General features: G+C 33.2%; 1 protein-coding gene across 1 annotated transcript; it reads left to right on the forward strand.

Annotated features, from left to right (window-relative positions):
* The first annotated feature begins 20340 nt into the window (after positions 1–20340).
* Positions 20341–22572, forward strand: LOC121204975 (RING-H2 finger protein ATL13). Its single transcript, XM_041075901.1, has one exon. The coding sequence runs from the start codon at positions 20938–20940 to the stop codon at positions 22414–22416; it is 1479 nt and encodes a 492-aa protein (XP_040931835.1). The 5' UTR covers positions 20341–20937; the 3' UTR covers positions 22417–22572.
* Positions 22573–24665: the final 2093 nt, after the last annotated feature.

The following is a 24665-nucleotide window of genomic DNA, read 5'->3' on the forward strand; positions in this document are numbered from 1 at the left end:
TAGACGAATTAGTACTAATATGGTCCCGTGGAATTGGTTATTTATTAATGAATGATAAATGGTATACATTCATATTCGGCTATAGATAAGTAATTGAATATATTATAAATGATGCATATGACATGTTTGCATATGATTCGGTTTGTAAGGACAAGAAAGATATTTGTGTCATGAATGATTTGGTTTGATTACATGAATTAAATATATATTAAAGGATTTTTAATGCCATAATATTTAGACAATAAGTTCGGCTAATAAAACTATAATGTACTTGTAAAATGATGTTTTTAAATTGGGAGTTCAAATATGGTTCAATTGATAGGTACATATGTGCAAAATTTTGTAATGAGAAAATAGGTATATTTATTCATATTGACTATTGCTAATGCTGTATATGTGAATGGATATTAAGTTGTGTAATATGGCTTATTTGGTTTTAAAATGTGCATGTGTATTGATTTCAAAGTATAGAATGTAATGAATGTCTGTTTGAGTTGTGATATGACTGGTAATGCCTCGTAACTCTATTCCGGCGACAGATAAGGGTTAGGGGTGTTACATTGGTATTTTGATTTCTTGCTCGAGCATATTTATGATGTTGTGAACTACTATTATGGACATTTTGATGATGGTTTGATGAGGTATTAGTTATATGTTGAATAGTTTATGGTTAGAATGGATTATATGTCTTATTATGCTATATTTTTACTGTCTGGAGCAGAGGTATCGATATTCGGGTTTATTAAAACGATACCTCCATGACTTTTTGAAAGTGCAAGAAATTAGTAATGTAATTTGGTATCGATACCATATCACGAGTATCGATACTCGAGTAAAATAATCGATACTTTATGAAAGGTATTGATAATTTCTGAGATTTTGATTTTAAATGAGAAACAAAATGTTGTTTTGGTATCGATTTTCCAAGCAGTATCGATACCATTTGATAAAAATATCAAAACCTTTGATTTAGTATCGATACCTACGTGAATAATTCAGAATTTGTTGTTAATGGTCTAAAAGCATGTCTAACTCTCGTTTTAAGTTCCCTTGATGAATGTTTAACATGTTTTAATGATATTCAGAATATGTACTACTTAAAAATTCTTACAAATGCTAAAATGAAAGGTGTTTTCTTAATAATGAGATCAATTTTAATGAGTATGATGTGTGACGGTGGTGTGGCATCCTAATATTCGGGCTCGGCGACCGGGCCGGATATAGGGTGTTTCATACTAATGGGATATGTGAAATAAGGTATTATGATGAATTAATGGATTTAAGTGATATGTGACGATGAATATTGAATTTCATGGTAAAAATAATTGAATTGAAAAGTAAGTGAAAGCTTTATGTGTTATTATTTGATAACTGAGAATGATGTAAAGAACATGAAATATATGGTGTATTGATTAAGAATTTACTAAATAAAGTTTCATGATTATTGTAAATGAAATTACAATTATTCTTTAAATTGTGGAAAAATGAGGACTAAATTGAAGTAATGGAAAAGTGTATCTAAATTGTGAAAATCGTGTAATAAATACTAATATGAATAAATATTTTGGTTAGTCATGAATGAAGGTGTAAAGAAAATGCTTTTGAAAATTTTAATGTTTGAAATTATATGTTCGTGCAATATTAAATAGTGAACTAAAATGAAAGAAACGTGAAAGTGTAATGAAATCGTGGAATAAAGTATTTTGTGATTAATTATTGTAAAACTAATATCGTGGAATGCCCATGTAGATTAGTATTAAACTTCTTAGATATAGCTGGCATCCAATAAGAACTCAAGCGCTCCCGTGTTAATCATGATATTGCACTTCAGTGCCTCTTATTCTGTTATGCACTTTTGTGCTCCTTGTATTGTGCTATGTTTCGTGTATCCATCTGGTTCAAACGTGTCTATCATGGCCTAAAAAGTCATGATAAGTGATTTCTGATAAAAGTTTCGTTCATGTTAATATGTGGAATGATAAAATTAGTAAATCAAATTATTAGTGAATTTTGTAAATATTAAATAAACTATTGATTATTAATATATATTCATGACTATGATAGTAATAATGTTTATGATAAATAAAAATCAAAGAAATGGTAAGATGCGAGTTCATGGGTATTTACTAAGCTTTCACGAGTTTAACACGTTATTTTTCAACACATAGATGAAAGATTGGATTGAAGTTCTCGTTCGAAGTAGCAACCTCAACACATCTCATAACATCATCAAGGCTTAGGAGAAAAGGGGTATAAATAAATTTTATGGTACATAAAGTATGGCATGTACATAGGTGAATTAACGAAGTAAGAAAGAAAGTGTATAGTTGTTCTAATATTTGATTTTAACGTGTTTTGAACAGTAAATATGAAGTATTACTGTAACTTCCCGATTTTAGGCCTAGTTAGAATAGTGGTTTCAAGACCATAAATCTGAAGTAGAAATATTTTTTTATGATTGTTTTGAGGTCCGTGACATGTTTGCATGATTGTGTGAAAGTTTCATGAAGAAATTTTGTGAATAAGTGTCCAAGTTAACTTTTAGGACTAAATTGCAAAAGTTGCAAAATATGAGATTCTAGAAGCTTTAAGTATGAAATAACTTTGGATTATTAATTAGAGGTCCTTAAATAGCAATTTTCCTAATTTCTATTTTTATGGACAAAAATGGGCATGCATGGATAAAAATTGAATGTTTAGTAAAAAGGGCATTTTGGTCATTTAGTAATTAAAAGATTAAAAAGGGAAAAATGAAGCAAAATTTGCTCATCTTCTTCAAGCTAGGGCCAAAAATTTGAAGCTCTCCATAGCTAGGGTTTTTTCACTTTCCAAGCTTGATAGTAAGTGCATCCTAGCCCCATTTTTAATGTTCTTTGTATTTTTGAAGTTGTCATCAACCGATCTAGCTATTTCTACCATTATTTTGAGCTAGGGTACATATTCAAAAACTTACCCATGTGTGACATGCATGTACTTTGATGTTTAATGGAGGAATATGAAATTTTGATGTATGATAAACATCTTTTACAAAGTGATTTTTCATGAAAACACATAAAAATGACCTTTTTGTAAAAGTTATAAAATAGGTGGTAAAAATATGATTTGAAAGAAAATGTGGCCTATTATAAGTATGATATAGGTTCGGCTAGGCTTGGGTAACAAATAAAATGAGTACATTTCATTTTACGAGCCGAGGGACAAATTTGTAAATATATGAAAGTTTAGGGGTAAAATTGTAATTTTTTCAAAGTATAATTTATGGGCTGTTTTGAACAATGTGATAATTAAATAAGTGATATTTGTTATTATAGATCAAGAAAAATAGAGTCTGAACTTAAACGGAGAGAAGACAAAGTTGTAGTCTAAATCAAATAGTTAACCGAGGTAAGTTCGTGTGTAAATAATTCAACATCATGTTATTATGTATCTAATGCTTTAATATTGCATGAAATGTATATTTGTCTCTATGGATTTGGTTAATGATGACTCTGTGACAATCCGATGAAGATTTGGTACTTCGAAATCCCGGTTGAACCTTAAAAATAGATAGGATACAAATGTCATGACATTAAGGTTATTGAGATTTCGTATAAAACCATATCTAGAATATGGCATCGTCATGTGATTTCATATAAGACCATATCTGGGATATGGTATCGATATGAGACATCGTGTAAGACCATAGCTGGGCTATTGGCATCGATATGTGATCCCATGTAAGACCATATCTGGGATATGGCATTGGCATCTTACTATGTGTATGAGATTTCCCGGGTATCCTTTAGTATTCCAAGTGGTTCAACGGGTAATCCAAAGATTATGTCAAAGAAATGACAATGTATGATCATGTTGGAAGGGTACAGGTATGTATACAAAGCTCATAAATAATGAGATTATGAATCGATGTGACCTCGATAAAAAGTGAATGAATGAATCGTGATTATGAGTTTTATTGCACGCTATATAAGTGACATGATTTAAGATGTATCTACGATACTTGATGACATTGTGATAAATTATATTAGGTTATAAGTATAATAATGCATGATTAACGTTGTTAATTATTTCAATGCAAACTTACTAAGCTTTATGCTTACTCCCCTTTCTTTTCCATTTTCTTATAGCATAGTCAAGCTAGCTCAGGGATCAAAGGACATCGGAGCTCGATTCACACTATCAACTAATCTTTTAGGTATAGTGAATTCAAGTATTTTGAGTATGGCATGTATACAGGACTTGGTCTTTTTGTTTAAGTGTCATATTAATTTGGCCAAGTATGTTGGCTAATAATGACTTGATGATTCATTTTGTATATGGCCATGAGATATGGCTCACATTGATTATTGGGTTGTAAACCTATTTATTCACGCATGCATGTGCCTATGCAATTGGGATGTGGTTGGTGGTTGTGTGTATGTGATGAGTTATGTTGTGGCTATGAATGCTTGATGGTTAAATTAGGATTTGTTTAGTATGATAATAATCATGGTTTGAATGAGAATTGGTAAGTTGGGCTTGACGAAGTATGGTGTCTTGTACATGTATAAAATAATATGATATTGCCATAATCATAACTTGTTTGAGGATGATTAAGTACCCATTTATGCCATGATAAGTGCCTTTGAAATGATGTATGTGTTTGAATAAATAAGGGTGGCAATTGGCTTGGAAAATAGCCTTAAAGTTGTCTACACGGATAGACACACGGGCATGTGTCTAGACTGTGTGTGACACACGATCTGCCCCATGGGCGTGTGATCCGATCGTGTATCCCTTGGACCCTAAGTAGGCAAAACAGAATGCCCAGTAGTAAATACACGGGCATGAGACACGGCCATGTGTCTCAGCCGTATGAAGGACACGGTCTTGGGACATGGGCGTACGCCCTGGCCTTGTGAAGTCTGCACCTTATTTATGAAAATTCATGAAAATTAAATTCGCCACATGGCCTAGCACACTAGCTTGTGACTTGGCCATGTGACCCTATTTTGTTGATGACGTCATAAACAGAGAGTTACACGGGCGTGTCCCAAGCCACACGGGTGTGTGTGTGACCGAACGGCCTACCCATAGGGGCATGTGACCCTCCAAAACAAGAAAATTTTCTAAGTGCTATAAAAGTTCTGAAAGTTCTCGGTTTAAACTCGAACCACCCCTAATGTATGTTTCGGGCCTCGTAGGCCCGTAATAGGGACGACATGCGTATGTATGAATGGTTTTTAAATTGGACGCATTTTTATGACCCGGTTTTGTATGAATGTTTATGTTTAAGTCCAGTAACGCCTCGAACCCTGTCCCGGTGTTGGATATGGGTAAGGGGTGTTACAATTACATAGTTTATGAGCTTTGATTATTGTTTGGAATGATCGTGGACAGTTTTGGTATGGTTTTGAGGTGTTTGAAAACAAAATTTTTAGGTCACCTATCCTAGGTCTTGATACATATTTCGTATATCTCGAGACAAAAAAATGTCTAGAGACACAATAATTTTGAAGCTAAAAAGATACAGTATCAAGGTCATGTCTTGAGACATAAGCCCCTTTGTCTCAAGACAAGAGAATTTTGAAGTTAAAGTTCTACAGTAACATGACATTGTCTCGAGACAAATAGACTAAATATTGAAAATTTTTAGTTGGGCCAAAAAAGACCTGAAATGAGTTTGGAATGGAACTAAACTTTATTGTTAGACTAATTAAGTTCTAAAAAGGGTAATGTGATCTTGATAAAGGCCCAAAATATAATTATTTGATATAATAAAGAATGTTCAATGCTAAATGTAACACTCATTACTTAAGTTTTCGAGTAAGGGGTGTTACATTTGTTTAGTATCAAAGCTTAGGTTTTCTAATCCTAAGGTCAAGGATGATTCTAAAAGTACATGACATATATGTTATATTGATGTGGTAAGATGTGTAATAATGATAGAGTTTAAATCGTGATTATTGATCAAAGATGTCTATTAATTCTCAAGAAGATGTAGAAGAAGAAACAGAAAGAAGATATTCGAATGTGAATCAAAAAGGAAATATGTAACACCCCTAAAACTGTTATACCATAAAATTAGTAATAAATCAAGATTGTGTACGATTGATTTCTTAATAAAGTGAAATAAGGAAAATAAAAGTGATGTCAAAGAAAGTTGAATTGAGAAGTATGTTTTGGTATACTAAATTAAAGTAAGGACAAAATCATAAAGATATAAAAAGTTTTGAGGCTCAAGTAAAGTTATTCAAAATTTGAGGGGTTGAATCATAAATATAAGAAAATTGAAGGGCCAAATGTGAAAAAAACCTAATTTCTTGTAACATGGGATTGGTGTTTAAGGACCAAATTGAATGAGTGGAGCAACATGAGGGACTAAATCACAATTTTATCAAAAGTGAAAAATGATTTAAGGATGGAATTTTGAAGAAACATAGAGGGTAAAATGGTCATTCACTAAAATAAATAGTAATATGGTGTAATAATTAAAGAAGAAAAGTGTCGAAATATGATTGGTTGAATCTTTTATTATAAGATATTTTAATACTTTAATTAATTAATTACATATTAGTATGGAAGTATAAAGAAATTTATTCATACTTTTCATGCACCAACGTGACCACCATTAGAAAAGGGGAAAAGTTCTGCTTTTCTTACAATTTGGTCTTTTACATATAATCTGGCTAATTCTTTCAAGTCCTTGAAAACCCAAAAGGAGAAGTGAATTAGAGATACTAGAGAGTTAGAATATCAAATTAGAAGTAAGAAATCGATAGATGGAAATGAAGAAAAATAGAAAAAAAAAAGAATGATAGTGATGAAGTTAAGAATGATATAAAAGAGATGTAAAATAGGTAAGTGCTCATTTTAATTTAATTGATAATTCAAAGTATTAAATTAAGCCATGTAATAAATTCGGTGTTAAATATGTGAATTTTATTTAAGTAGTATTGATGGAAAGTATATTAGAAATTGTAATCCATAGATAGTGATATAATTTGTGTTATGAGAAGTTATGATAAAACTATATATTAATAATATGTAAGCGTAAAGGATTAAATTGAATAATAATTTAAATGTGATGATATACATAATCAAGTGATCTTGTATAACAATTTAATAGTTGACAAGTAAAATATATGTTAAGTGTTGGTATGAGTGATATAAATCATAACAAGTAAATAAATGCATTAAAACAGTTTTGGGCAGTAATAGTAGTTTAACTTTAAAAATTCACCAAAAATTGTAGAAATTGATTTAGAGGATGAATTAAGTATGGAATTAAATATTATTGACTCTAGTTTTGTATAAAATAAATTATGTAAGTAATGAAATTGTAAATTATGATATATATGAATTTTTGTGAGACATAATTAAAATGGTTTTGGGTTCCCTAGTTCTGACTTTGAAAATTTATTACAAATTGTAAAAAAGAAAATATTTAGGAAATGAAATTTGTACCCTTAAAATATGGATAGTCTATTTTTAATGGAAACAAACGAAAACATTATATGAATCCCATACTGAAAGATAATTAATTTTTAGTGAAGAAGGTCAAAGTTGCCTAATAGCGAAATATGTGAAAGTTTAAAAAATGATGTATTAATTGGCTTAAGTGCAAATTGTGAATTGAGTCTAGTTTTAAAAACAAGTGGATCCAAATGTTGAATTTTGTAGGCTAAGATATAAAGAATTTAGTGACTACTACTCAAGTAGATAGTTTCATTAAACGTATATATGTGATTAGTAAAATCATAATTAATGTTGCATATAAACATGCTATACCAAAAGTCATAAATTCTTGTATAAATATGTGCACTTATAGGATGTGGAATGGAGAGGATGAGGATGAGGATGAGGATGAAAATAAAAAAAAATATAGAAGATTTGTAATATTAAGAAGTTGTTATAAGTGATGGAATTGATAATATGTAAGAGAAGTTTAAATGAATTATTGAGACACTAAATGAATAATTTGTTATATAATGTTTTAATGAACTTATTTGTAAAACTTTAATATTTGTGTTAATCTTATAAACTTGATTAAGAATCATATGGTGTTGAAACCGGAAATAAATACATGTGAATGATATTGTTAAAGATATGTGACCCAAATTCTTGTTAAATAAAAATACAAGTGGCAAGATAGGGGGATCTACAAGGGCCAAGGCTGAGGCCCGAATGCTGCAACCCATCGTAGATCCCTAATAAGCAAGATATCGGGCTGGGGTTGCAGCCCTCGCCGTACAGTACAGGTTGCACAAGTGAAATCCATATAGAAGTATGGTTCCTCTATTTGATATTGATTAGAATAAAGTGTTTTAACCTTACTGCATTAAATTTGATTAGAATATGGTTTTACAGACCTATAAATAGACATAGTCACCTCTCCTCTTGTATCATTCGAATTCGACATAGTGAATTTTCTTCTCCTCTGCCTATGGTTTTTTTCCAAAAGGGTTTCCACGTAAATTTTGTGTGTTCTATTTTTCTCTCTTTTCTTGCCATTATCAACATTCTATTTTTACAGATATGTTGAGTGAAATTAGTTGAATTGTGATACATAAAATTCATTATAGGTGATGAGAAATGATAAAATGGAAATCAATAGACACAGAACCGACACCGTGATGATAAGTTCCCCACGTCGCGATAAGGAACCCCCAACATTGTGACATTGGTTCAGGGTTTTGAAAACTTTGTAATTTGGTCTCTATTCAATTATAAACTGTTACAAGAGCTATTAGAAGCTTGAGTTGAATTTAAAAGTAGTTGTTCCGGTAATGAATGCAACATTTTGGTACCATGACCCAACAATCGGGTCAGGTATGAGGGTGTTACAAAATATATCCCCACCTTTGACCGATAACGAGTCTGGGGGATTTGCTAATCCAAGGCCTGCTAAAGAAGGTAGGCCTGAACAAAGACAAGAATATAAAAGAGAAGCAAGAGTTGAATTGGAACAAGTGTTCGCTAAGAAAGGATGGTCGGCACAAGTGGGCTTCTTCCAAACATTAAACTAGTCTTCAGCAGTTCATGAGAGTTGTTGTTCCTTCTCCACCTCCACCCTCTACTCCTCCTGCACTTGAACCTTAGCCTCAACCATTTGCCCACACAAATCTCTACTTGAAAGGATAAAAAAGCATGGGGCTTATTAGGGGTAGGAAAGAAAATGATCCCATAGTGGTTGGGTATTGACTAGAGAATACTCAAAGTGTGTTTGAAGAACTAAAGTATACCAATGATGATAATTTAATATGTGTAGTTTATTTGTTAAAAAATGAAGCCTATCGTGTTGGATCTGGTGCCCTAAGTGTAGTATATTCTTTTTGTATACTTTTATGTGACAGCCCTAATTTGGCCCTAGTCGGAAAGTGGTTTCGGGATCACAAAACCGAGTCACAGAAATAATTAAATGTTATACTCTGTGTTTATTATATGTGAAAGTGTATGTGTGAAAATTTCATGCTTTGATTTTGTCATTTGAGAGTAAAATTATGAAATAGGACCTATGTGAAAATTTCTGAAAATGCTATAGGCCAAATTGTAGTGGGCAAATAATTTGTAGTGTAAAATGGGAGGATTTGCATGTCAAACTCCCCATTTTATGTGTAGTGGCTGGCCATGATGTTGGTGGGAAGCAACATTTCCATTAGATAATAATAATTTAAGACATGAAGTTATGGTACTAATTGATATGTGTCATTTTATGTCATAAAATAAAGACTAAAAATAACAAGATGATGAAAGGGAAAAGTTTGTCCATCCTTGTTCATGGTAGCCGAAAATAGAAGACAAAGGAGAGGAAAAGAGCTCTTGAATGTTCAGTCACTTGGGGAAGAAAATCCAAGGTGAGTTCATGGTGCTTTGCTTCTATTTTGATGTTCATGGGTTTTTCTTGTTTCTACCTTAACCCATGAAGCATATTTTTTATTTTTGGTTGTGTTGTGAGCATTCGGTCATGAATGGAAATGAGAGAAATGGTTGTTGTTTCATGTTTGTTTGATAAAAAATGGAGAATAGATGAAGTTGAGCCAAGCAAATGAGCATGCATGTGCCTTAGATGCTAAGGGGGGAAAATCGGCTAACATGTTGTGTGTATTATGGCCGAATGTGAACTTGGATAATATTGAGTAATGTTGTGCTTTAAAATGATGAAAGGAACATTATGCTTAAGTGAAGTTATAGGTATGTGATGATTGATTTGTGATATGCATGTTTAAATAACATGCATGCAAGGTATGTGTGAAAGAGTGAATTGGTAATAAATCTGCTTGGGACAGCAGCAGTAACGTGATTTTGGAAAATCACCATAAATTGTGGGAGATGAGTTAGAAGTTGAATAAATTATGTAATTAAAGTTTAATGAGTGTAGTTTCTTATAAAGAAACTGTGTAAGCAAAAGAATTGCCGATGATGAGATATTTGAAGTGATGTGGGACAGGGTCAGAATGACTTCTATATCCTCTGTTCTGTTTTTATAAAATCATTATAAATTGTAAAAAAATGGTTATAAGATGAAGTTTATATTCTTAGACTCCTTAATGAGTCTAGTTTCAAATGAAATAACGAGAACATATTTTGAATTATGTACAATGAGAAATTTGATTCATAGTGAAGAGTGGTCAGATTAGTCAAGCAGTGAAATAAGGTAAACTTTAAGAAAAATCTGGTATTGATTGGCCAAACCAAAAATCTTGAAAATTTTATGGGTAAAATATATATGGGTCTATTTTCAGAGAAAATTAACTGCACTTGATTTGGAGTTTCGTAGCTCCAGTTCTAAATGATTTAGTGACTGTTGCTCAGGAAGACAGCTTGCAGTGAAATTATGATTATGAGGTAAACATTGACAAAAATTTGTTTGTGACAGCCCTAAATTGACCCTAGTCGGAAAGTGGTTTCGGGACCGCTAAACCGAGTCACCGACGTATTTGAATATGATATTTATTGTCTAAAATATGTGAATATGAATGTGTGAAAGTTTTAAGCTTCGATTTAGTCGATTGCATGTGAATTTAATTAATAGGACTTATGTGTGACACTTTTAAAAGGTGATAGATTAATCTATAAGGACCTATTAATGCATGTTATAAAAATGATGGGTTTGCATGTCAAATTTCCATTTATAATAAGTAGTGGTTGGCCATGGTATGGGTCATTGATGATAATATGTATTTTCTATTAGCATTATTAGTTTACAAATAAAATAAGGAATTAAGAATAATAAAACATGTGGTAAATGGGAGGAGAAACCAAAGTTTTCATCTTTGCTCCTCATTGCCGTGACTAGGAGAGAACAAGCTTGGAAAAATTCAGCTATGGTGGTTAGCTAAATCAAGGTAAGTTCAAGGATGATTCTTGGATTTCTAGCATTTTTTTTGAGTTAGTCATTAAGCTCCTTGCTTAGCCCATGTCCAAATTTTGAATCTTGTTGGTAACATGAGTAATCGGTTAAGAGAAAATGTTCAAGAAATGGTTGTTGTTCATGTTATTTGGATGAAAAGAAAAAAATTGGTAGTTAGGTGAAGTAGAGTCTAACAAATGAGCACATATGTGCATTAGTTGCTAGATGGAGAAAAATCGGCTAGCAAGTTGAGTACTAAGGCCGAATATGATTTTGGATATTATTGGGCAATGTATGTGTTTTGAATTGATGGAACGGAGAGGATGCTTTAATTGTGTTATGAACAATTATTGTTAAATTAAGGTTTGCTAAGCTAGCTATTAAGGTGAAGTGCAAATGTTAGTATTTGATTGCTAGTGTATATATGTGTAATAGCCGAAATGAAGATGCTTGATGTCATGAATAAATGTTGTTTATATGTTTGGGAATTGAGTAAAAATTTGATGTTTAATCACTTAAGGATTCGGCATTGTTTAAGATAATTTACTTAAAATGTGATTTTGAATGTTATGAGTATTGGGATGTAAGTATATGTGTGTGCTTGGTCATAGGAGTTTGCTACGAAATTTTGTTTGGTTGAGTGATGAATGGCCGAATGAACTATAGGCTAGGGTGGATAAATTTTTGTACATAAGTAGTGTGTGTGACTATTGGTTAATAAATATTCGGCATAATGGGGTTTATGAGTAAATGGCATAATATATATATGTGTGAATATGTGGTAGTGCATAAAACAAGAAATCGATTAAATTGGGATGGTCACACATAGGTATATTCGGCTTGTAGTTTTATAAATGTGATATGAGTATTTTGTTTGTAAATGAGTAGTAAATATGTTAAGAATGGTTCTAAAATGTATATGGATGCCGTGTGATTGTGTTTGATTGGGAAGTAAATTGTTTGATTTAGCTCAAGAGCTTAGAGGATCAAAGTTGGATAAGGGAAAGGAAATAGTGATCGAATAGCCGTTGAAATCGTTTGACAACATCCGAGGTAAGTTTTCGAGTAATGAAACTTAGTTTATGATTTGATTAAGTCATGACATATAAGCATAACAAATAAACGGTGATATAATGATTCTACTTGAATTGTATATTGAGGTGATTAGTTTATACCTATGACGGGTAGCCGAATGTGTATAGAGATCATGTTATAAAGCAAATCAAAATCATGCCCTTTGTATGTGGCTATTGAGCCGAAAATGGTAATGGTTGATAAGCGTCTTGTGTTTGAATTCTAGTTATGATAATGAAATATGGATGTGTCATGATTTATTGGTATATGTGCTTGATTATTCGGATGATATCCGGGCTAAGTCCCGAAGGCATTTGTGCAAGTTACTATATCCGGGCTAAGTCCCGAAGGCATTTGTGCGAGTTGCTATATCCGGCTAAATCCCGAAGATACTTGGGTTTGGAAGCGAGCGATCTTGCTGTAATAATTTCAATTAATACGCTCATAAAATACAAACGATAAGGTATGTTTCGTATATGCATCGGAAAGGTTGATTCCTTTCAAATAGTACTCGCTCAATTGATTAACGAGCTTCCAGCCTCTAGTTAGGTTTGATACTCTGTGTATGAATATATTGGTTGAAGCGTGAAGAAATTATGATTTTGAGAATGTGCATATATGAAATTATTCATTTAGTCATATGAATGCTATACTTTAGTCGTAAATAATTTCGTTACTCAAAACTTACTAAGCATTAAATGCTTATTCCGTTTCTTTAATTCTCTGTTTTATAGATTTTTGTTCGTCAGCTATCGGACTCGGGATTGTCGAAGTCGAAGTCGTCCACACTATCTAAGCCCTTTTGGTACTCTTTTAGTTAAACGTTGATAATGGCATGTATAGGACTAACCTTTGTTGTTAATCAAGTACCTTTGGTAATGTGTATATATTCGGATAGCCATGCGAAAATGGCTTAAATATTTTGAGCATAGTATTAAAATCATTTTGTATATATATGGTTATTGAGAGGTGTGGAAATGATTGGCAATGATTAGCCATTGAAATGGTTAATCACGATCATATTTGGTGCTATGTATGTCAAATGGCTAGTTGAATCATGGAAACTATGAAATAGGTGAAATTTACCTTAAAATAGATGCTGACAGCAGCAGTGATGTGAGTTTGAAAATTCACTAAAAATAGTATGAATGTAATTAAATAATGAATAAATTATTTAATCTAACCTTGATGAGTCTATTTTCATATGGAAGAAGCGAAACGACCATATGAGCCGTATTTTATGAGATGTTTAAGTTTTCGTGAAACAGGACCAGAACGGTTACTGGATCCCCTGTTCTGACTTTGGAAATTTACCATAAATTAACCAGAAATAATTAGAAGTCATGATTTATATGTACAGATTCCTTTTTGAGTCTAGTTTCATTAGAAACAAACGGCATATGTATTGAAGCCCTGTACATGGAGATATCTAAGTCGTAATGCATGAAGGTCAGAGCAGTCAAACCCTGAAACAGGGGAGACTTTAACTAATAAAATGTACTAATTTGCCTGACCAAAAATTCTAGAAACAAATATGTAGATGGATATATCAGTCTAGTTTCAGGGAAAATTTACGGAATCAGTTTTCGAGTTTTGGAACTCGAGATATGATTTTTAAGGTGACAGTGATGCAGTTATCCAGCTTGTCTGGAAATTTTAAAATGAACTGTGTAAATAAATGAATTAAGTTCGTTAACACCTCGTGTTCGACTCCGGCAACGGTCTCGGGTGCGGGGCGTTACATTGTTAATGAGTTTCTTATTGATTTCTTATAAGCTTACTATGATCAGTAGGTGTGAAAGTTGAATATATATATTATATTTTGAAAGTGATGCTTGAATAGTCGAATAATGACTAGTTTAAAATCTTTAAATTTTAAGCTCAAGAGCATAGAGGGGCAAATTCGGATAAGAGAAAAGAGAAAGTAATCGAATAGCCGTTGTAATCGTTCGGCAACATTCGAGGTAAGTTCTTAAGTGTTTAAGCTTGATTCCTTTTTATATGCCCAAGAGTTAAATTTATATGGTAAAGGGAATGTAAATTTTATTTAGTTAATGTGCCGAATATGTAATGATTTAAGGCTATAAGCCGATTATGGCTATTATGCTTAAGTTGAATTGGATTTGGAAATTTGATGCACTAAATGAGTGTTACAATGAATAAACTATGCCGTATATGTGCTGGTGGAGATATCATGATTTGTGACTATTAAATACTTAAAGGAAACCATGATGTGTATAAAATTATTATTATTAGTCCTTTGTGGTAGCCGAATATGGCTTGGCACTAAAGTGATTAAATGTAAACTTCGATGAGGTAAATCATTAAAAGTGTGGTGCTATAAGACTATGGGCTAATACGATATGTGGATTCGTTCCGTAAAGTAAATTATTCAGGTATGCGATATGTACTTAGGCATGTTAAATCGATTGGAATTGAATCATGAATGTGAATTGAGAAGCATAGGTAAAAATGCCTATGACATATATGTGAGTAAGGGTAAAACCATCGTAAATTATCGATAAGGATGGGCAATGTGCGGAACCATCTTATAATTGCTAATTTGAAAGGTTGTGTGTGAATCAGTGAGTAATATGTATATATTAGATGAATCGTGACCTTTTGGTTCTACTTGAACTAAGTTGCGCGATAAATAATTTATGCATATGACTTATAGTTGAATGGTCACTATGGGTTAAGTTTGAATGGTGAAATGGAAATGTGATATGTTGAATGAGATGTGTTAATATATGATTAAATATGCATGATATTTGATGTGTATCCGGGCTTAAAGAACCGCAGGCTTCGTGCTGGTAAAATATCCGGGTTAAATCCCGCAGGCTTCGTGCTGGTATTATATCAAGGATAAATCCCGCAGGCCTAGTGTTGGTATTATATTCGGGCCTTCGTGCCTAGCAGGCTTCGTGCCGGTGATGCATATTCGGGCCTTCGTGCCTAGCAGGCTTCGTGCCGATGATGTGTATTCGGGCCTTCGTGCCTAGTAGGCTTCGTGCCGGTGATGTGTATTCGGGCCTTCGTGCCTAGCAGCCTTCGTGCCTAGCAGGCGTAATGCCAGTGAAATGATATGTTATGTGAATTCGGTGTTCCTTGTAAGATAAGGGTTTAGCCGAATGTTAAAGATGAAATGATAGTGTATTGTATCATGCTTATATGGCCTAATGGCAAGTATAATATGTTGGTAAATATGCAATGTGCTTTTATAATCGAATGATAAGTTTGAAATGAATGTGAGTGAAATGTTATGCATAAGCTATCAAATGTTAAGTGTGAAAATTAGATGAAAGAAAAGTGTTTGAGATGTATAATTATATACGTTCGAATGATGTTAGTACTCAATTGATATGAATATGTTATATGGAACTTGTTGATTTGATTATTCGGGCCTTTGAGCTTAGCAGACTATAATGTCGGTAAGATACTATTCGGGCTTTCAAGCCTAGCAGGCTATAAAGCCGGTGAAATGATATCGGGCCTCGAGCCTAGTAGGCGAAATGCCGGTGATTTGAGAAAAGCTTATGACTAAGGTGCCTCGTGCTAGATTGTCAAATGAATACATTTAATACGTAAAGTGTGCCAGGTACGCAGTATGTACTCAGATGTGAGTTTGATTTGAAGTGAATCATAAGTGAGTAATGTGATACGTACGTGAATAAATGTTAAAACTATACCTATGATCATGATACACCTGGTCAGGGTGTGAAAGTATGTGAGGGTATTTGATTTAAATATGTTATAAGAATTCAGAATAAGTGTGATAAGAATGCTGAACGTGCATTATGTGCTTGTGTATATTCGGCCAGATGGCAATATCCCTAGAATTTGGCCTCTTAAGAAATTAAATAATAGAAGTATAATTGCGTTTATTTGTTCGCATTGCTTAAGACTTACTAAGCTTATGAAAGCTTACTCCGTTGTTACATTTCTCTATTTTATAGATTGTTAACTTCAGTTACCTGCTCGGGTTGGAGTTCGCCGGAGATATTATCACACTGTCGAGCTCACGTTATCGGTGTAAGTAAATCCTAGTATTTCGAGTCTATGGCATGTATAGGGTTTTAATGTTTTGGACCTCGTAAGCTCATATATGGGATAGATTGCATGTGAGAAGAAAAGTTTTAAATTGATTGAAATTTTTCAGCACGGTTTTTGTGTGATTGACTGAGTTTAAGTCGGGTAACACCTCGAACCCTATTTCGGTGAGAGATACTGGCGAGGGGTGTTACATTTTTTTTCGAACAAACCGGTTTAATAATAACATACATTAATTACATTAATACCATTTGTATATTGTCCTCAATATTTTTTGCACGCAAATAGAAGCAAATATTGGCTCACTAGTTATCTAATGTTTAATTAATACTAAGCGGTACTACATGGTCGAATTTTAATACAAAAAGACAATTGTATTAGAAGATGAACCTAAATATGCCCTTAGTCTAATTGGAAATAAGCAAACCAATTTTTGTCATAATATCTCAATACATATTTTAATCTTAGCATTATAAAATCTAATCTTATTGTCATAAAAACAAATAAGTCCCTAAACAATTGAAGATACCACACTTGTTCCTTGAATTTGTTATCTTCATTTTTGTCCCTAAACTTAGAAACCCTAATTATTGCTCACTTATCACTTTTTCCCCTCGCTTGCCGACAGTAGAAGCGACCTTGGGGCTAGCTATTGCCTGTTGCCTCTCCCTTCTTTGTTTCCTTTCTTTCCTCCGCCTCTATTTTATTTCCTTCCTTTTTCCCTTCCACTCCTTCCCCTTCCTATGGTCTGCCACCCACCAACCCCCTCCCTGACTCCTTCCCCTTTGGTACCACCAACTCCTCCCACCTCTCCACCACTAGATCCCCTCCTCCACTTTTCCTTTCCCTTGAAGCCTCCTTGTTGACAACTTGTTTTTTTTTTCAATGAGAGGAAGTTGGGTTTTTTTTTCATAATAGTAAAAACAAACTTGTCTTCAACCATTGGGCCCTCTCGCAGGCTTGTGTCAGGGAGGTCTCATATTTTATTGAGCCCAAATGACTTAGTTTCCTTGAATTTGTGGTGACTTGATATCTCAGGTCTTATTTGAACTTCAGGTAGGTTTTTCGAGTTAGTGATGACTCACATTTTATTTTGTCCACTATGAGTTGTTTTGCTCAAGGTCATGGTGAATCGATTTCTCGAGCCCGAACCAATTCATTTTATCTATCTTATTTGATGGATCTAACATATTTGCAGCTTTGAAGTATTTCTGATACGACAAAATCGTTAATAGAAGTTAACAACGCACCAGTTAACATTATTCATTTCTAGTCGTTGATGACTAATATGGCATAATAGCCTATATTATGACTTGTATCCATGACAGTGAAATTCTTGTGGCTTCCTTAGGATCCAACATTTTTCCAATATGGCTTGAACATTCATACAATTTTTCTCATCGTAATTACTAATTTATTATCGCGATCAGTCCAAATGGAGTCTACGTAAGTCAGGCTTATTAGAAAAAAAGCGTTAAGCTCGGTATTAGTATTTGACCTTTTCCCTTGAACAACATATGCTAATTAAGTCTCCGAATCCTTGTTGACTCATACTAGCTAGTATTTGTACTTTATCTGCACTAATGAGACCAGAAAAAAATAAACACGAAGGTTATCACTTTTCGTTATTTGGGTTCAAATCAAAGTTGCAAAAGCGAGGGTCTGAATTGCAAAAGAAAATTTTGCAAAAAGGTAAAAGGAAAAACCCTCATATGTTCTCTAATCCAATTAAGTTAATATCCAAGTTAGTCACCTACTTACGAAAATTAGCCATATTATCTCAACAAATTATCACCAACTCAGAAGAAGTTAGGCATTGAATAAATCTTAATATTGACCATATAGAAGAAACAGTATTTAGTTGTTGACAATGTGCACGATAAATAAATCTAAGTTGAATTTAATTAGTTTATACCGACTTCTTTAATTGCAAAAAAAAGTACGTGACAATTAATCGCTCTGGGACCATTGATTAAAATATTAACCTTGGAAACTTGGGGGGTTTAATGGTTTCCTTATTTTTCATCTTTCTCAATGTTGCTGTCACTCTTTGTCTGATTTTGAAATTCATGAAGCTGCTTAGTCGAGGATGGGATGCTCAACATGTTTGATGGCATATTATTATATATGCTTCAAGCAAAAAAGTGACAAATATTCGTGTTTTTATGACCAAGAGAGCGAGCTCACTTTTCAACCAACCATACTTCTTTGGCTGCTTCCATCTTCCATCACCAAGTACTTGTTTTAATCGAAACCAAATTGAACAGATTTTGATGCCTTGAGTGATCGGTGTCGGCATTATTAATTGTAAAAATTTGAAAACTGGAAACTTTATAGTGTCTGATATTCAGTCAGGTACAAGGCCAAGACAAAAGGCGTTGGCTTCCTAAAATGGTAAAATTGTTTTTTTAATCCCTTCAAAATTTTGAAATTATATGTTAATATAAATTTGCACTTTGCCCTTCAAGATTGGTAAATTTTCAGTCTAATCCTATTGAAAATTCTTAAATAATATGTTAATAAAATAATAAAATTATAGTTTAACTCCCTTAAAAATATAATTTAGTCTTTACCCCAAAAATAAATTTCTAGCTTTGTCTTTGAGTTAGTACAATCAATCACTAATTGGGGTTAGTCCAATTTTTGGGGCAAAATTTTTTTGATACATCATTATCTAATTCTAAACTAGTCAATTGTTTTGATGTTAGAGTCTAATTTTTATTTTGTCCAACTTTCTTTGAAAATACTTACGAAGGATCTTAATAAAGTTTAAGTTTTAATGTGAGAATCATTGTCAAGTTTAGAGATTAACTTAGACAAAAAAAATTAATATTCTAATAAGAAAATAATTGTCAAATTCAAACAATAACTTGAAAAAAAAAGTTAAGTTACAATGTAATAACATTTTGTTAAGTTCATACCTCAAGCTCTATATTTAGAAAGTGATTATAGTTTGAAAATAGGATATTATATAAATAATAGGGTTTGAATTTCAAAAAAAAAATCAGTTTTTTCTAAAAATAATTATATGAACCCCTTTCAAATTTCGGATATTTTAGGAGTTGGGACAGTCCCCTGCCCAATATAGCTCTTGTGAGGTGAGGCCTGAGAGAGCAGTTGTTTAGTGGGTGAAGTAAAACGTGGATAAGGAAAGTAGATGGAACATTGAGGTGTAAATATTGTTAAATTAATTACTATACTTATTAACTAGTTTATTTGTATTCCTTTTCCTCTACATTTTCCCTTTTCAAGTACTACGAAATGCAGAAGATGATTGCATAACAGTGAGAGGCAACAAAAGTGGAGACTTTCTTTCTCCCAAAATGGGTGTCGGTGTTTCACTTTTTGGACTGCACCTAAAAGCAAGTACCAGAATCCATGAGAAAAGGTTAGGGAAAATTTGGAAGTCCACAACATGACCTTGTTTTTCTTTTTTCCCAGTAAATCAGTATAATATGCTTGCCCTTCCCTTGTTTCCAAATGCCTCTCTCTTCGGTAAGACTTTGGAAACTTCACTTGTCTTGTCTTTTGCTTTTTGTCTTTACCAGAAGAGAGGAGAGGGGTGCTGTGAATCAGGTAGCATTTGGCCCCTCCCAATTAATAAATAAATGAATAAATAAATTAGGTACCAAACTATCCGATTCGAAGCGGTGGAATAGAAGGCACTGTCAAAGAATGGGACCAGAAAGATAGAAACAATCTTCCGCTCTACTAAAATAATGCTACAAGATAATCCAATTTCTAAACCCACCATCCTAAGCCAAATGGAAATACGCAAATTAATTATTGTTTTGTTCTTAAACATATTTTGCTAACCAATGCTTTTTAAAATGATTAGTATAATTTCTCTTTAAAATATTTTGTGGACACTGGTTAGTATTTGCTTTTTATTTTTGGAAAAGCTTTTAAGGAATTAAAGGGGCATGCATAGCATGGGGTTTGATGCATCAAAGGGTTCCCATTAAAGTCAACCCTGAAGAAGAGCCTTGTAATTGATGAAATCGTGAATAAAAAGTCGCCTTATTAAGAGTATTTAAGCAGATGCAATGTGAATTTTTTTATTTTCATTATCCAGCAAGGAAGTGATTGACTCTGCAGAATTTACGCAATGAGATCTCATCTCATTTATTTTTCTGCAGCGTTGTGTTGGGTAGATTTATTATTGGTTCCTCTTTTTTGAAATTCACCTTCTGGCAGTGACACAAATTTATATCTACCCTTTCCTTTAATATCATATTCAAGTCTTCTCCCTCTCTCTCTCTCTCTCTCTCTCTCTCTCTCTCGTAGCGAAGCGGCTCTTTCTTTTGACTTCTAGCTTATAATGAAGTAAAATGGAGCCAATGTTACCCAAATCCCACAAACTCCCATGATACTACGGTGGGGATGATATTTTTGGTACTCCCAGGTGGATCCATGGTAGCATATGATTCAAGTCTAAAGTTTCAGTCTTTGTAAGTTGTGTCCATCTATCTCCAGAAACAACAATGGAGTGGATTTTCCATGAAATAGAGAAAAGGAGCTTGCTTTCTCCATCAGAGCAGCCATATTACCTCCCTCAATCACCAATACCGTTACTTCCTCCACCACAAAATTTGCAGTCTGATAGCTTCAATTTGAACAACAAGGTTAGTCCAAGTATATTACTCATCATTATAATCCTAGCTATCATTTTCTTTGTTTCTGGTTTGCTTCACCTTTTAGTTAGATTTCTTATGAGACCTCCCAATAGAGAGCCTGAAGATATAGACAATGTGACTGCTCTTCAAGGGCAGTTGCAACAACTATTCCATCTCCATGATGCTGGTGTCGACCAATCTTTTATAGATACTCTCCCTGTATTCCACTACAAAGCCATCATAGGAGTAAAAAACCCATTTGATTGTGCTGTTTGCTTGTGTGAATTCGAGCCTGAAGACAAGCTTAGATTGCTACCAAAATGCAGCCATGCCTTCCACATGGAGTGTATTGACACTTGGCTTTTGTCTCATTCCACATGCCCTCTCTGTAGAGCTAGCTTACTCCCTGATTTCTCTCCAAATGATAGCTGCTCCCCCATTGTTCTTGTTCTTGAATCTGGGAGTGAGAGCTCAAGAGAGATTGTAACCGATAGAGAAGGAGTTGTGGGCAGAAGCAGTTCACTTGTGAGATCAAGTTCCCACCTAGGCCTTTCTGGAGACACTGAATTGGGGTCATCCCAGCGTAAATCATGTGAAATCCTGGAAAAAGATGAAGTCAAGCCAACAGTAGTGCAGTCTGGGGAAAAAGTTGTGCCTGTTAGGCTGGGAAAGTTTAGGAACGTTGATGGCGGTGAAGGTAGCAGTAACAATAACGTGGATGATAGAAGGTGTTTCTCTATGGGTTCCTTCGCTTATGTAATGGATGAGAATTCTTTATTGCAAGTGCCGATAAGAACTCCAGCGAAGAAACCGTCGAGCAAGAAGAAGACTTGTTTGCCATTGACTCCTGGTCACCGCCCAGCAATTTCTGAATGTGATTGTGAATCAAGAAGAGGGTTCAATGGTTTTGAGATCACGAGGCAGTTTGAAACCAATGGGAGTTCTAGCACCAGTGACAACAATGGCAAAGCCATCGGTAAGAACAAGAAAGAAAGCTTCTCAATATCCAAAATCTGGCTTCGGGGGAAGAAGGAGAAGCAGAATTTTACAGAGGATTCGTCGAGGAGGGCCTTCTCATTCCGATATCCGGTGCGTCAGAATGCTGCTGCAGATGACTGTAATTCGAAGGTGAAGAATGTTACCGATGATGCCAAGGATACTATTTCTGAGATAGACTCTGGCAGGTGGGGAAATGGTATCAGTGAATTAGGTTTCGACGAGGAAAACCAAAGCTCCTATAGCTTAGATTCACAAGCTAAAACACCATCTTTTGCTAGGAGGACTCTGCTTTGGCTGGCTGGGAGACAAAACAAGGTTGTTCACTCATCCTTTACACCAAAACTCTAGTTTGTTTTTTCCTTTTACATTCTTTTCCTAGAGAACTTAGATGATCTTGTAGCAGGAAAAAGGGAAGAGAAAAAAGAAAAAGGTTATATTATAAGAAATCTTGGCCCAAATCTTTCATTCATTTCACCACAGCATATATTGTTAGGCATGCCCCAATTGATTTCTTTTGATGTTGTATGCTTTCATTTTTCATTGTTTATGGGTTCAGATTACTCATTCTTACAGAACAAAAATTCTCGTTCTTCTTAAAACATGACCAAATAAGCTTACCTTTCTGTTACTGGATTTAATTTAATTTAATTTTTTTTCCAAATCAACTCTGAAGGACCAACATTTTGAGTTGTGTGGGTGGGTTTTCCTAAAGATCAAATTCATAGTATTTCCTTTCCTTATCTGTCAAAAGGGTAGATGTGGAAAATTGAGTAGCTTCAGATTTTTTATGGTGGCTTATAATTTGAGCTGGAGATATGTTGTTGGATGTCATTGTTTAGGTTACTTGTACATTTTTGCCCATTATTAGATATTACCACAGCAATAGCATGAATAATGGTGTAAGACCTAGAATCTGTACTCAAAACCTGTATAGATTTTTTTTTCTAGTTCTCTACCACCAAAGAATTAAAGTTGAACTAGCAAATCTAGTTTTATTCTTAGTAACCTTCCTTTAATACTGACTGCGACCTGTAATCTAATTTTAAAGACCAAAACATGTGCTTGGTAGGGCAGCTACGTACTCTTTTGAATAATCTAATTTTGTTATAAGGTGACCATCAGACTTTTAATTGGTTTGAACTTTCAATTTATCTTTTGTTTTTTCAAAATTAGAAAATAGGAAAGCAAGAACTAATCCACTCATGGAACGTTCAAAAAAATGGATTACAAAGCACAATAAGTGAGATAAGGGAATTCAAATTGAATTTGGGAAATACACGCTACTCTTTCCATTTTGCATTCAATTTCTTGAATTTGAAAGCGTAGTGACAGAAAATTGCCAAAAGACTGGTGTGTCTTCATTACAGACTGTTTGCATTTAATATAGGCAAAAGAAAAAAAAAATTATTCAGCTGAAGATTGGCAGCGAATGAAGGCAAACTAAACATTAATGAGTTATGTTAGTAAGGTCACGGGAGCTGTTGGGAGGCCATTTTCTAACTTTATTTCTCACACCTAACACCATTTACCACTGTATTTTTGTGGACTCCATTCCTCTTTTATTTTTTCGATTTAGGATTAAGGAAATAAATGACACCATGAATATTACTTACTAATTTGTAATGTAACATGTTTTATATGTGTTTTATGTGTATAGTTTTTTTAATTAATTTTTAGATAATGCAATTTTAATTAAAAAAATATTTTATATATTGTCAGTGAAATTTTTAGACTTCACAAATATGGTCTATAAATTTATAATAAAACATTAAAAAATAAATAACTTCATAAATAAGAAGCTTGTAGAACTGTTTATGAAATAAACAATATATATTATCAGTTTATCAAATACTTACATTTTCTAATTATTGTAATTAAAATTTTAATTTATTATTTAAATTGTTAAATATAATTAAATTTCAAATCAAAATTAAAATATATGTAGTATATATTTAATATATAATATAATTTTACTTTATATAATCACTATTTAAAAAGCTTAAATAAAAATTTAGCTAGTAAATTATAGTGTTTTTTTCTTTAAATATCTATCTTGTTTTTGTCAGAAATGGTACTTAACCTTTGATTCTGTAACACTTTGGTCCAACTGCTAGCTTTAACAAAAATCACTTGACCATTAATATTATGACACATGGCATTTTATTTAAAAATAAATAACTTCATTTTAAATAAAAATAAATTAAATTAAATCCAAAGTTTTTTTCTATGGTAATTCTTTTTTTACTTTAATCTTCAGTTCACCTTCTTCCTCATTTCTCCAAAAAAATTCAGATTTTCTCAACAACCAAACAAACTTTTCATTTACTTTTTCCATCTTCTTTTTAATTTTTTTTTATTTAAACAAGTTTTTGCCTTAAAAAAATTCACGTTTCCTACTAATCTCATCCCTTTCTTTCTGGGTTCCATGATAAATAATTGCATCAATTGAGAGCACAGACATTGTAATCTCATTCATCCAGTTAGTAAGAGTTGACGAGGAAGCAATAATAATAGGCCAGTCCATTCCATTCCCTTTCAAATGTGCAAGAAAAACAATAGTTTGAATTGTCTTTCCAAGACCCATTTCTTTTGCAAGC

This window comes from Gossypium hirsutum, chromosome A08 (genome assembly GCF_007990345.1).
Source record: "Gossypium hirsutum isolate 1008001.06 chromosome A08, Gossypium_hirsutum_v2.1, whole genome shotgun sequence".
In the NCBI taxonomy this organism is placed as follows: domain Eukaryota; kingdom Viridiplantae; phylum Streptophyta; class Magnoliopsida; order Malvales; family Malvaceae; genus Gossypium; species Gossypium hirsutum.